The 15,099-nt window shown below is 37.7% G+C and overlaps 1 protein-coding gene across 2 annotated transcripts in view; it reads right to left on the reverse strand.

Annotated features, from left to right (window-relative positions):
* Positions 1–7,700: 7,700 nt before the first annotated feature.
* plekho1b (pleckstrin homology domain containing, family O member 1b) overlaps positions 7,701–15,099 on the reverse strand; it is a 29,579-nt gene continuing 22,180 nt past the window's right edge. The window contains exons 5-6 of one of the 2 annotated variants that reach the window (XM_079836543.1): positions 12,688–12,789; positions 7,701–12,112 (exon numbers count right to left, since the gene is read on the reverse strand). In XM_079836543.1, coding sequence (XP_079692669.1) covers positions 11,447–12,112; positions 12,688–12,789 — 768 coding nt within the window. In that variant the 3' untranslated portion in view covers positions 7,701–11,446. The remainder of the gene's footprint in view (positions 12,113–12,687; positions 12,790–15,099) is intronic. The other variant, XM_079836542.1, reaches the window with a different exon arrangement.

Raw genomic sequence — 15,099 nt, forward strand, 5'->3', positions numbered from 1 at the left:
ATGTCGGCGTCGAAGCCCAAGCCGTCAAAGAGACGTCATCAAAAAAGGCCCACCAATGTAGAGGGGAGGAGCATTTTCAGATTTTGATTAAAGATTACGAAGCCAAATAATTTTTTGAAGCGGATTGACTTGCACGGATGGATTGTTCACCACAAAACGAGCAATTTGCTTTTCAAGTTTCATAGCTGTGAGCAGTTACACAGTGAACCTGTTTCGGGACAAGTTCTGACAAATATATTGAAGTTACCACTTTCCCTTGCCAACAATGACTTTAGGCTGTGATAGATACCATTTAAATAGGCCTAGCTGCAAACAACCAAAACTAGCATGCTGACTGAACAGGGGCCCGTTTCAGAAAGGAGGTTAAGTGAAAACTCTGAGTAGGTTAACCCTGAAATAAGGGAAACTCTGGGTTTTCTGTTTCAGAATGGGAGGTATGTCAAACCCGAGAAAGCAGGGTAAATCAAGCCGGTTTCTAAAAGAGAGGTCACTTATACTCAGAGTCAGTTACCAGGGTATTAAATTAAATTAAAATTAAATTATCTGCCACTTGACAAAAATACAAAGTAAGAAAAGCATTCTTTGCAGGAACATTCATTCATTGCTCATATTTTCATCATGAGGACACTGTCAAAGTGACAAAAATGGCATGTCCTTTTGATCCTGACGTTCACTTGATAAACCTCTAGAAGTAACCTAATAATTTAAATTTCCTTTAGGATTTACAGTGGTTGGACTCATTGATGACACTCATATTCCCATCATCACACTTTCTGAAAACGGATTATTGTATTGAATTGAAGGATGCTGCCAGATGGTAGTACGAGATATATGCCATAACCACCACCACAGCTGTTAAATACATTTATTTACATTTTTATAGTCATCTTTATTTCCTACAAATACTTTATTCTTTTTCCTGTTGGATGTTAATATTCTTCCTCCATCTCTTCTTCATCTGTCAGTGGCGCTGGAGTTTGGCTGGCCTGAGTAGAAGTTACTCTAATTAATAAATGTAACAGGTGGGATCAGAGAACATTTCATTATGTGAAAGAGCATAGACCCTTTTCACATTTCTGGGTTTCCGAAGCTGAAGTCGTCATAGTTGGGTTAACTCTTATAGCAGTGAATGAGAGAATACATTAAATATATATTTTTGTGTCTCCATTTGCTCAAATAGCAATGTCTATGAGTGTATAATTTCCCTATGTGGGAAAAGCTGCTGCACATTGGACACTGAATGATATTTATGTTTGTAAAGTCATTAAACCTACACCCATTAACATTTTATGCTTAAAGCTTTTCCTGATTGAATTGTTTTTTTTTTCTTAAATTTTTAGCTGCTGTCACAGTCTTTGTTTGTCTTTTGGATACCATGAAAATTTAACTTAATTAAAATAATTAAGAATTATACTTGTGTATTGACCCGGAAGTATGCAAACATCTTTTTGTTGGGTGCTGTTGCCATGGTGAATCGTAATTTCGGAGCTCCATTGATCGTGGCTTTTCATAGTTGGAGTGCATGAGCTTAACTCAGAGTCAGACTACTCAGAGTTGATTGAACTACCTCAATTCAGCTGTTCTGAAACCCAAAACTCAGAGTTTCCCATCTCAGAGTAAGTCAACTCAGAGTTCAGGTTTAAACTCAGAGTTGGTTGAACCTCCTTTCTGAAACAGGCCCCAGGTTTCATATGGAGTCCACTTTGTTCCAAGTACATTAGCCCCAAAGAAAGGATTCTGTTATGCAAGGTATTCAAAAACAATTTTCAATGTGTTGATCAAAAATAATCAGGTAAAATCAAAATTGTAAGTGTCTAAAACCATGGCTAAATGCATGCCTGTGTTGGCTGTCAAGGAAGAATCTTTCCGCAAGATGGCGCTAAATACTAGAATTTCATGCAGAGCTAGCTAAAACAGCCTCTGGTTTTTCTCAAGCTTCCAATAATGTTTAGTGGACAATATACGAAAACAGGAAAACAAATAATATAATAACAGACAAAATAAGAAAACAGTAAAACAAATATAATTTATGCATGTCGTTTTATTAAATAGCCTACTGCTTTCTTGGGCAATCCTAAAACTTGAAAATGCGGAGCAAAAGTAAGTAGCAATATTTGAGAGATTCGATTTTATATACAAAACCCTGTCCCAGGTGGAATATTGGGCAGGACGTTATAATTGGTATATTTATATTTTAGACTGCTAGCAGAACTACTCGCGAATGATTCACTTTTACGAGTGAACTGATTTCAATGAATCTGTCATTGGTGATCAAATTATCTGAATCGAGTCGCGAATGATTCATTCTTAAGAGTCGATTGCTGTAAACGAATCGGGTTCACGGGATATCAAAACTGTATGATTCATTTCGGTCTTCATCGTTACCTTTCGTATACCTACTAATTCGTTTGAAGCGGCGTCTTGCTTAAAAAAAATTAAACCTGCAATCTGCTAATGCGTTTGCCAATTTCCAGCCATGAAAAAGGTTCTACAACAGCTGCAAGCTCGTGCAGCCTGATGTACTGCAGGTAAACATTTCAAGCCAAGACACGAACGCAGTAACTTACACGAAAGCACGAAGTTAGAAGTAGAAAGACGTTCCCATACAATGTGATTACGTTCAGAGCACAGACACACTGCATCGGTAATGTAGCCTACTAGTTTATTTCCCAGGTTTTAATTTTATTGGCTATGTGTAATAACATTAATTTGGTCAAATTACAGCCGGTTATTTTTAATATTCCATACTATTCTAATTCTAATACATATGAAGTACAACAGGCAGTGTGTTGCAGTATCTGCTAGCTGTCATTGTTTTTAACTTTAGCTAATTATTTTTTTCTGTAGCTTGCCCATCATGCGTCCAAGTGGTAATTGTTCTGTTTTCTGAAGTAGCACAGCTATGAAGTACTTAAACTGTATGAATGATAATACTTTTGCATGAATACTATGAATAATAATGTTGTCAACCAGGCATAACCAAAGTGCCTTTTTTTACAGTCTATGGGCATAACCTAAACTGAACTCATTGCAGGGCCCACAAACTGTTGGTTTAGAAAACAGCAACAGATTTGGCTGTCAAAGATTGAATGCTGACCCTTCTCATTTACAGACCATCAATCTTCCTGTTTGATCATATATAAAAAGGGATGTTTATAAGGCTGCCTGTTAAGCAGCCAATGTATTTATTTTATAACATCTCTCAAAATCACATGATGGTCCGGTACTATAAAAGATAACATGTATTTAATGATGTGGAAGTATCCTCATACATCTTATCCTCCATTTCACATAGATAGATTTACAAAAACAGAAGTATGAAAAATACATTAAGCATATGACGTCCTGTCAGCAAGTGGGGCTCACTGCAACGGAGCCAAATTCTTGTGGAAAATTATGCATTTAAAAGTTAATGGTCAAACTGATCTTTATAGTAGTTCTTCTCACACATTGTTGGTGAGGATGAAATATAACATGGATAAGATTAAATAAATATGTTCATCAGGTTACATGTTGATTTATTAGTTACTCAAACCCCTTAATCTAAAATGTTACATGTCTGACGCACACATCTGCCAATGTTTGTAGTTTTTTAACACTTTTTATTTGTGTTTGTAGTTCTGACCCTAAACCTCCTCCAAAGTGCAATGGGCAGTAGAGGGTGCAAAGATTCTAATATCACATAATTAGGATGGAAAGTATGGACATTGGGATGCAACGCACACCCAGCCAAACATTAGGGTGTGGCTGGGCCTTCAAGCTCCACCTTTTACTTCCAGAAAGGGGGAGCTGTTTTTTGTAATTTACCATTTTATAGCTAATTTGTTCTCATTCATATAATATTTTAACAAATTACGTTAATTCATTACCACCTTATGGTTTTATATTAATGCTCAATTCTGTAGGACAGATGTCACAGGTTAGTGGATATCTGTCCATATTTGATCTTTCAAGATCACAAATAATTTTTCGTAGATAATATAATTATAAACAGCCCTTATATCAGACAAAAAGCATAAAAAAAATGACACTGATGTTATCTCCTCTGTGTGTGTGTTGATGTCCTCCTCCAACAGCCCCCCTGTAGTGTCTTATGGGAACATATGGACAAGCTCAACAGCTGTGGGGTTCAGCCCTACTGGACCCTTGAGATTAATTATTGCTTGGTACCACCAATGCATCCCTTCCCATGGAAGTCTCCATGGAAACCCTTCTTGCCAGTTTCAAAGTGCTGGTTTTGGTTGTGAAACTGTACAAATGAAGATATACTATTGGCTTTATTATTAATTTGTCCACTGATATTGTTCACTAAGCATTTTGTTACCACAAATAGCAGATCCGTATTTCAGTTTTTCTGAATGTGATGTTGGGAACTGAAGATTTTATAACTTCTTATAGTCTCTGTAAATTCTGTTTTAACTTCTTATAGTCTCTTCAAATTCTGTTTTTAGAACATGTTAGCTGTCAACCAGCTATTGGAGCAACTATTAACCTGCTAAGGGCCAGTTTAGACCAGCTAGAAACCAGCTACCATATTTCAAAAAACACCTACTAGTTTAAGCTGGATTTTACTTCGGTAAACTGCTTTCACAAACCTATAACAGGAGCAAAATCAACATGCATCAGCACAGCATGACATATTGTCACATTTGTCTGAGACAGTGTTATTTTAATATTAGACATAGTAATATACGTTTGGATTGTCTTTTTATATTTTTCATTTTTAGATGTTTTTTAGAAAGTTTTATTTTGCCATTTTTATTAGTTTTTAAATGTCTATATAATTTAAAGTCACCCTTTAGTCAAAAATGTAATCCCTTAAAACTCTTTGATCACCAATATTACATATTTAAACATTTCCTGTGAAAAATAGCTTTAAAATAGCTTGAATGTAGCTTCACCCTTGCTTCATTTAAGCCCCGTTTCCACCGAAATTCCACCGTGAAGATTTGGCAAATTAGTCTAGAGACGTGGGACTGCGCGCGGCTGCTCCTCCCAGTCAGCGACGGACAGTCATCATTTTTGCGCGACACTGTCTGCAACAATAACAAGTATGGAGGAGATGCAAGCAGCGCTGCTTTTGCTAGTTATGTGGTTTACTAAAATATGTAATTAACAAAACGGAGGAAAAGAGACGAGCACTGATACTTAAGTGTATTCTGAAAGCTCGTAAAACTAGATTTAAAATAAGACAACGTATGTTATTATCAGCTATTACGGACATTGACCGTATGATTGCTGAGACAACGCGCGCCATCGGACAGAAAGAGCAAGACTGATATTTACTGAATGTTGAACGAACCTCGCAAGACTTTTAAAAATGCTGGTTGAAATAAAATGCTGCGGGAGCTCAACCAATCAGCATGTTCAGCGCCCAAGTCCCACCCCCGAAATTTCCGGAACTTTGAAAAAGTACTACCTCTAGCAACGGCCGTTTGGAGAGGGAAATATTTACCCGGAACTTCATTTAGACCCTGGTTCCTGCGGTCGAAACACACCGAGTACCACCCCAAAGTTCCTAGTTCCTGGGTAAAGTTCCTGCGGTGGAAACGCGGCTTTAGTATACATGGATTCATGAATATGCTAATTATCCACACCTCCACTCACTCACACCAGCTCAGATCCACATGATTAACTTTTACTGTAACTTTGGTTACTGTAGTAAACTGAAAAGCTGAAAGCATAAAATAATAAAAGCAAACACCACGTAGACATATAAACAACATTAAAAACTTGATTTTCATCACAGGGGTTCCGTTTTAGATATTTTAGTACTCACCAAATTTGACTAAATTAAAAAAAATCTTGTTTTTAGTTAAGTAATAACTTGTTTTTTAATCATTATTTAAGTTAACGTTTATTTAAATTCAAGTCTGAGGTGAAGCACTCCTGGGGCTCATCCTACAGCTACAGACGGCCTGATTAGGAAGAGCCTGGTAACACCTTCTCATTTCCATTTGGGGTGTGAGGAATGCATTGACACCTCTTGACACAGTCCTAACCAGGTGAAACGTTTCTATACTGCCATGGCAACACACCCTACTTGGCTCATAGCCAATCAGTGTCTCCTGTCTGTCAGACTGCTTGTGTTTCAGGCCACATGTGGTTTGACACACGCAGCATCTGCTGAGTTTTGTTTAGTTCTTACGGCTCCCTCAGTACAGTGTATTTGCACCAATTGACTTTTCCTTGTTGCTTGCTTTATTTCAGTGTAAATGTGTAAACCACACATGTACTGTGGTTGTAACTCAATATTTATGGTTAATTTACAAGTAGTATTTAATTATTTAATTAATAAAGAATAAATTAACATTCAATTACATTTTTATTTAATATATAATTCATTAAAAAAAAAAGTCCTTTGTAGGTTGGCTTGAATACAAGAAGAGTAGTCTATAAAGAATCTATTTAGGGATTGAAAATAAGCATTTGGATTAAATTGATTGCTTATAGTGTGATAGACTGATATGCCTTCCAGGCCAATTCATTGTCTATTTTGAGATTATCAGCATAAGATGAAAACTGCTCATTTCTGATTAACAATTCTTGTTAATTTAATAGCAAATGAGACTAGAGGTCGACCAATAGTGTTTTTTACCGATAACGATAACTAGGTTGGCCCACGCTGGCCGATAACCGATCGTTTTAAAAATTGATACTGAATGAACAAACATAACGCATGAAATAGTGCTGAACTTTAGTACAGTACTGAACCATGAAAATGTACAATACTTTTAAAATATAAAAAAAAATTAATAATAATTATACCTCATGTTAGTTCATATTGTGTTAACTAATGTTTAGAAATAAAACTTAAAAATATATGTTGAAATGAACAAATAAACAATACCTTAGTTAATGCTACAATGGACTCTTATTGTAAAGTGTTACCATTTCATATAAATCCAAAGTATACATACAATATACATATGTCTAATTTCAGTGCTATGGCCTTTGTGTAGATATTTAAAGATGGCCATATCTACAAATATCTACACAAAGGCCATAGTATTGAAATTAGACACATATGCATGTTGTATGTATACTCTCTCACACACATTATTTGCTTCTATTTTAGAACACTTGATGATTATCTAATCAAAATAACAAAATATGTATTACAATGACGATAAAGAACTGAAATCGAATGCGTTTTTGATTTGTTTGTTTCTGTCAGCTGCATGACGATAGTTTGCTTTCTCATGTCACTAGCTTTAAATGTGCGGGCGTCAAAACAAACTCCACGAGGCGCCAGTGATAGTTTTTATTTTGCCTCTAGAGGTTGCTCTTGCATACTCTCAAAAAAATGTGAAAAAATTGTAGGGGTACAACAGCTTGGGACTGGGGCAGTATCTAATCAAATCTTTGTACCCTTTTTAACCTTAAAAGATCCATATTAGTGCCTTGGAGTAGCAATAGGTACTACTATGAACCTTTTAGGTGTAAAAAAGGTACAAAGATATTCTTTTAAGGGTACTGCCTCAGTGACAAGCCGTTGTACCGCTAAAGATACAATTTAAATGTAAAAAAATCTGGAGAGTTTTACTGGTATAATAAACAGCGGACCCTTCTAAGCCACTCCAGCAATGGACGCAATCAGGAAAAACTATCGGTATGGATCAAAACCAATCAATCGATCAACCTCTAAATGAGACGGGGGAAAAAAGTCCCCCGTAGTTATGACATGAACACTCAGAATTCAGGGACGTTACATGAGGATCACTTTAATTGCACAAGTGGTTGTGTCTCAAGTACATCAGAGATTCGCCGGTCCTGAGCTTACAAACACCCACTTACAGGGTTCTGCTCACTGCAAACTGACCCCCATTTACAATTAGCTACAGAAACGTGAAATAATGTACACAGAGATTTACAGTTTTCCATATAAATGAGATCAGCAAGAGCAGAAAAGACAATTGAGTATCTGAGTTGTTTACCAGCAGCTTGTAATGAAATGTCCATCTGAGAAAGTGTGTTTGTGAGGATGAAAAAAAAAAACATTCAGATTTTCTTCTGTATAAATGTGCATTTCAAACCTTAAAATAGCCAGAGTCTGTCATTTGAAGTAGGTAAAATCAATTATATGTTCCTTTCTGATTGCATAAGTCTTTTTTCCAGTTGCAGTCTAGCACTGACGCACTATCTCACACAAATTCAACATCCCTATGCAAAATTACTAGTCTGACCACAATAACACAGTCAAGAACCAAATGAGAGGTTTTCCTCTTCATTCACATTCACATTTTATCTGCACAAGTTCAGAAAAACGGATGAACAATGTTATGGCATACATAAATAGTTCAAAAAAGCATGAAGGAAACATCAGCTCTAGCCAGTCACATGGTGTATGATGTCAACATAAAGTAAACGTGTCATAAATGACCAATTTAATGCATGACTATCAAAGTACAGGAGTAATTTGGCTGGGTTTCTGTTATCCTATGTGACAGGACCTGTGGGATATAGGAAAGATGTCAGGATTGGTTTTGATGTAATCTAATATGAGCCCTGCTGATCCTGGCTACCTGACAGATGCTCGGTTAATTAGATTCACCTTCCGCTGGCACTGTCAGAAAAATCAGATCATAACACAGCCAGCTGACCAAACAAAACCAGTTCATCTGATTAAACCTGAAAAGATCACACAACATTGCTCTGTTTGAGATACGAGTAAACCTTTGGCATCTGTGTGGCGAGAATATGATAGGAATAGAACTTAAAATGTGAGGGGTGGTGAATAAAACCTCTGAATCATGTACCTGTACTTTTTTTAAAAGCTAAGGACTGCCATAGGCTTTGTGCTTTATTACCTTTGGAAATGGAGATTTACAGTTTTTTTTTATGACAAGATTCCAGAAGCGAGGAATGTCCGGTCGAGTTGCGTCTCCCGGGAAGTGGTTTTCTAAATCGAGCGTTTTAAAAGCAAAAACTCTCCTCAAAAAAGTCTTTCTCTACAAAAAAGCACTTTACAATAAAATGTACAAAAAAATATAACACTGTTTATAATCAAGTCTTCGTAACAGAACAGGTTGACCTGTACCCATAGAATTGTGCAAACACATTATTTAGCTACTAACTGTAAAACAAGGTGTTTTATACTGGCAAGACATACCCTTTGGTCGTTTAACGCAATATCGTACTGCACTCTGCCAGTGAATCCTGATGCCTGTGGATTATTTCAAGCTTATATGTGGGGGAATCTCATGAAACATGCCCAAGTCACATTTCACGCCAAAATACAAAATTATGAACTATATAAGACTATTATTTTTTCAATTGTGACGTTTTGTCTTTGACAATTATGCACATATACCTACAAAGTTCTTATTATAATTCAGTTGTTCTCTGGTAATTAATTCTCATTATATTCAAATTGTGAAGTTATTTTTAAAGCTTTTTATCAGCATAAATGGATGTTATGATGTTTGAAGGGATAGTTTACGCAAAAGTGAAAATTGTATCATCAATTACACACCCTCATGTCAAGACTATCATTTATCTTCAGAACACAAATTAAGTTGTCTGGCTATCACCAGACCAAGCTCAATTTAAGATAGACAGATTTAACATTGGTCTGGGGAGTCTGCTATGTATTTTCTACTGCGCAAGAGGCGTGATAAACGAGCATAAATTAAATGACTCTGTACGCAATTGGATAGTCCTTCAACCAATCAGACCACGAATGGTGGTATGATCAACGGGCATCAATCCATCGCTCATCGTCATCGTGTTAAACCCGCCAATAGCGTGTCAGGTGGATAAGCCAGTCTGTGATTGGTTCCCGCAAAAGTGTGACAGAAGCATTAGAAATTAATGTACAGGTTTCCAGACTGAGTTGCAGGGCAAAATCAAATCGCCGGCAGATCAGGCTGGGTTTACCCAGTCTACAAATTAAGATATTTTTAATGAAATCCTCCATTGAACGTCAATTCACCCAAAACTGATGGTCCAATTGTTCATAAAGAGATCGTAAAAGACATCCATATGAATCGAGCGGTTTAATCCAAGTCCTCTGACGAGACGCGATCGCTCTATATGATGAACGGATTTAATTTAGGCTTTTATTCACATATAAACATTGATCAGTGGACATGCATAGAGCACTCAAATATGGCAAAAGGAAGTTCAACCGTACTTGCTTGACAATTTGTTGCATTACAGTAATGAGAATAGGGAGGGGATACATATTGAGGGGTATATGTGTCATAAAAATAAAGTAACCATAGAAAAACAAGCTTAATTTTCCTTTAAGCAAAACGTAATTTCTGGGGTGAAATATGACACGTCGGTTTCGTGAGATTCACCCATGCAACCTTGCATAGTTCCCCAAAGATAAAAATCCTGCAAACAAAGCAAAATAAAATCATGCTTCCAAAGCTTCTCTTGAGGTGCAGGCAACTTGTAGGCGAACTGTTCGTAAATCAAAATATACAAGCGTTCAGAGTCTTTGAAGAGTTTGATGCAGCTTGCATGTGCCCTTATGAAAATATGCTAAGGCAGCATTTGATTTTGAAAGATACCAACATTTTCGGAAATACCACTTAGGTGTAAAGACTTGGAGCTACACGACCCATATTTCCCTGCCTACAGTAGATTGTCTGTTCTGCCTCTTAGGTTTGAAAAGATAGCTTGCCAGTGTCACTCTCGTTTTACAGCATTCTCCATAGTGCAAATGTGTAATTATTATTAATCGTTTCCTTTACTGCATGGAGTCTCGTCTTTTAATGGCAGCTGTTTCTTCCTCCACTTTCCGCAGCAACTCTGGCACCAGACGTCATCTGTGTTCATGTTCATGGCTTTGTTCACAATTAGAGCCCATCTGATGGGATACAGAGCACTGCCGGACACATTACATGCTCCGTTATCCGTGAGCTTTCCGCCAATGGCCTTTGGCTGCACCCTGATTGCATCTTATAATGAGCTTGGTTTGTGTTAACAGCAGAGCAAGTGTGCTGGGAATTATTATTATTATTATTATTATTACATACAAAAAATGACCCCGGGGGTAAAATAGACCTGGGCGTCTGAGACATTTCGAAGCAAAGCTCCTCCAGTGTATTATGAAACAGAAGGAAAACATTCACATTGTGATAGGCTGGTGATGACAACAACATCACCGCCGTCTGGTGTTTCTCACCCTGCCTTACCCTGATGGGATGACTCCGAGCTTTTACTGTCCCTGTTGACATCACTGTGAAAAATGATACAGCAGGGTATAGCGCAACAGCTTGTGTTTGGTAAAACCTCCGGTCCTCCGGTTTTGCTCTGACGCTGATATTAGGGAGTGGAAGCTCTTTAACAATTCATACATACACGTATAGCTCATGTTATTTGATTCCAGCAATGTTAAAGCAGTGAACAGGAAGAGTCCTTTGAAAAACGACGGCATTAAACCGTAGACGATTTTCTGTGTGTGTCCTCACATCATGCTTTTCCGGTGGTTTGCTTAATGAGGGCTGTTTAGTTTGCCGTTCTGTGTTGGACTGAGTGTGGCGGAAGGGGCGGAGTCGAGCTGCTTGTATAAAGCTCTAAGTTCTTTCACTTCTTCAAGGACGTCACGTGCCTGCCCCCAAGTGGACGCTGCTTCCTCTAGAAGCCGTTCCGCCTCCATCCGTTGACCTTCTGGGCTGGAGCTCTTTCCAGCTGGGGATCCCTTCCCCTTGCCCTGTGCCCGCACCTCTGTCAGCAGTTCTTGAGTTCTCTCCAGCTTCTGGGTGATGAGGTCCTGGAGCTGGCCGATGGGCTGCACCGGCGCTGAAGTCGAGCAGTGTGGAAGGGCCCGTGTCTCGCAGTGCGTGAGGATCTCGTCCATGGAAGCACAGCGGTTCTTCTCGGATGTAGTTGGTTTTTTGCGGAGCTGGGGCGTCCGATGGTTTTCCGACCAGTCAAAGGCGCTCTCGCTTTTCCGTGGCAGACTCTGGGACTTTCCGGGGGTCTCGTTACATGTTGAGAGCTTCAGGGTGTCCGTGTTGGAGCGCTGGGAATCTAGGGTACGCTGAGAGCCGGCTTTATCAAGGGTATCCTCATGAGAGTCCTGACCCTGCGGTGTGAGGACGTCTTCTTCCTGGATGAGGTCAAGTGTCAGCATGCCATCCGAGTTTGTGGTAGAAGCCTGAAAAGGGTGAGGAGATTTTAGACAGAAGTCTTTCTGTTGCAAAAATCTAATGATTCATTGTGATGACATTTGAAGGTGAAGAAGAATTTCCACACTGCTTACGTTCTCTGAGTTTTTAAATAGCAGGGCTCAACAAGAAGGATGTCAAATTTTCACTATGAATTGTAATAGTCTTGGTTGTATCAGCAAAAATGGGTTTAAAATGACAAACCGTTTAGTAATCTTTTACAATATATGCATCGTTTTGCAGCAAAAGTCATTTTAATTATGTATAATTTTCAGCTTTTTGTAAAGAAAGTTAAACATTTGATGAAAAAAATATATATATTTTAATTATTTTATAATATATATTATAATAAATGTAATATGTATATTTTGAATTATAAATGCAATGTATATATGTATATATTTGTTTTTGTAAGTAGAAAAAATTAAAACTCATAGTATAAAGAAGAAAGTATTTCGTCACTAGAAAAAAAAAAGTACATACTATCATATGTATCATTCCAGCCTTTTCCCAACAGGCTGTTCACATTTAATGAGTTGATATTCAGAGCAAATGTACTGCTTACCACAGCCATGATGTGCCCGCGGGTGGGCAGACGGCGAGTGTGGGGTATCTTAGCTCTGTCGCGCGTTGGATGGGCCAACAAGCTGTCCTCTTCCACCGTCACCTAAAGGGTTCAGACAAAGAGCACTGGAATAAAGCCCAACTGAATAAATCAGTCACATGAAAACTATCAGCAGCTACATGTTTCACACCATCCTGCTGGACGAGGGGCAGTATATTGACCTGCCAATCAATGAGCCTCTTTATTATATGTTTGTTATGATGTACAAATAATGACACACGACCAATTTGGAAGAGTGGATGAATGTTTGAGTTCTGGGCAAAATGCTTGTACAAGCTAGAGGGAATAATCTGAGAATTTGTTACACTGAAAAATAACAACATGTCAACACACTTCTGTTGTTTACGAGAAAGCTTAAGCTGCTAACATCCGAGACTTTGTGTTCCGAGATGGCTTGTGTTTGTTGGCCAGTGAAGTGTATGTCTAATCTGTACTGTGTTTGGTCAGGGTTTATGGACTAAGGGAGGGTTGGTACACAACAAAACAACATATTTGTTTAGAAGATTACCTTTTGTTTCTTAGCATCTAGCATCTTGTTTCTTCATCTAGCAACAGCATGGTGATTGCCTCATGTACCCTAGTTGTGGTGGTGAGTTTCGCACAATTAAGCTCAGGATACTTAAAGATCTAGTATATATTTTGTGCATGGTGTTGTTTGTGGCTAGTGAATGCATATTCTCATTATCTAGTAGGCTGCCTACTGTAGGCACTAAACCTGCCTACACAGTTCCCACACTTGCAGCATAGTGCTTGGCAACAGATAAGCAGTGCATTGATATACTGAATTTAGCTAAACCAAACCATCCAGATCAAAAAAAGAATACGTCTGATACTTATTCTTAAAATGTCAAGATTGATCGCTCTTTTAATCTGTTTTTATTTGATATATGAAAAATTGTGCAAAACGACGGTCGAATCAGTGACACATCTTGCTGTGGAACCTGCTTTCAGTTCCACAACCACAAATAAATGACATGTCTGTTTAAATTATAAGTGAAATAATCACAAATTAATTATTATCGAAATGAAGGGTTGCACAGACTAGTCGACTTTAATGCTCTGCCATGACGCTTTAAAGGATTAGTTGATTTCAAAATGAAAATTTCCTGATATTTTACTCACCTCCATCTCATTCAAGATGTTTGTCTTTCTTTCTTCAGTCGAAAATAAATCTTTTTTTTTTTTTTAGGAAAACATTCCAGGATTTTTCTCCACATCATAGACTTCGATGGCAACCAAAATGTTAAAGGTGCAAATGAATGCAGTTTCAAAGGGCTTTTAAGTGCTTCAGAGGCTCTTCGCAATCCCCGATGAGGCATAGGGTCTTATCTAGCGAAACGATCTGTCATTTAAAAAAAAAAAAAAAAAAAAAAATTATATATATATATATATATATATATATATATATATATATATATATATACTTTTTAACCTAAATTGCTCATCTTGCTCTGCTCTTGTGTGCACATGCGAAGACTAATATAAACATCCTTTAGCAAAAAAAAGGTAAACCAACGAGTTGGACGATTTTGAAGTTGAAGATGGAGTGTTTTCAGTAAAGGGTGTTTGTATTAGTCCTCGCAAGTTCGCTTGGGGGGTACTTCCGCCTACGTCTAGCTTGACCTTTCCGGCGTGATTACACAATCCGTGGCGAGCTGCACGGCAGCGCAAGATGAGCAATTTAGGTTAAAAAGTATATACATTTTTATAATTTTTTTTTGAAAATGACATCGTTTCGCTAGATAAGACTCTATTCCTCATCAGGGATTGCAAAGAGCCTCTGAAGCCCTTTGAAACTGCATTGATTTGGACCTTAAACATTTTGGTTGCCATTGAAGTCTATTATGTGGAGAAAAATCCTGAAATGTTTTTCTCAAAAAACGTAATTTATTTTCGACTGAAGAAAGAAAGACACAAACACCTTGGATGAGATGTGGGTGAGTAAAATATCAGGACATTTTCATTTTGAAGTGAACTAATCCTTTAAGCGTGACGTCGACTAGTCGCTGTTCATGGCCTATAGAGGACGCAACAGGATAAGAACTCTTTGAAGTCCACTTTTAACAATTAAAATTACAAATAAATGCATACTCCAAGAGCGCTCCATAAGATATGTTTGATTATACTATCCCGATGCTCAAAATTGCACGTTTTAAACAGCTTATTGTACACGTAATTTAATCGCAGTTCTAAACTAATGATTTAGAACGAGACGAAAAATGTGAGAAATATAACGACCCAAAGACAAAAGAACTGGAGCAATAGCCTTGTGGGCAGCGCTGTGTCAAATGCCATAGCTGTGTACAAGGCAACCCGTGTTTGAGTCTCAGCTCGAAGTTCTCCATTAATGAT

The sequence above is a fragment of the Gobio gobio genome (genome assembly GCF_949357685.1).
Source record: "Gobio gobio genome assembly, chromosome: 15".
Lineage (NCBI taxonomy): Eukaryota > Metazoa > Chordata > Actinopteri > Cypriniformes > Gobionidae > Gobio > Gobio gobio.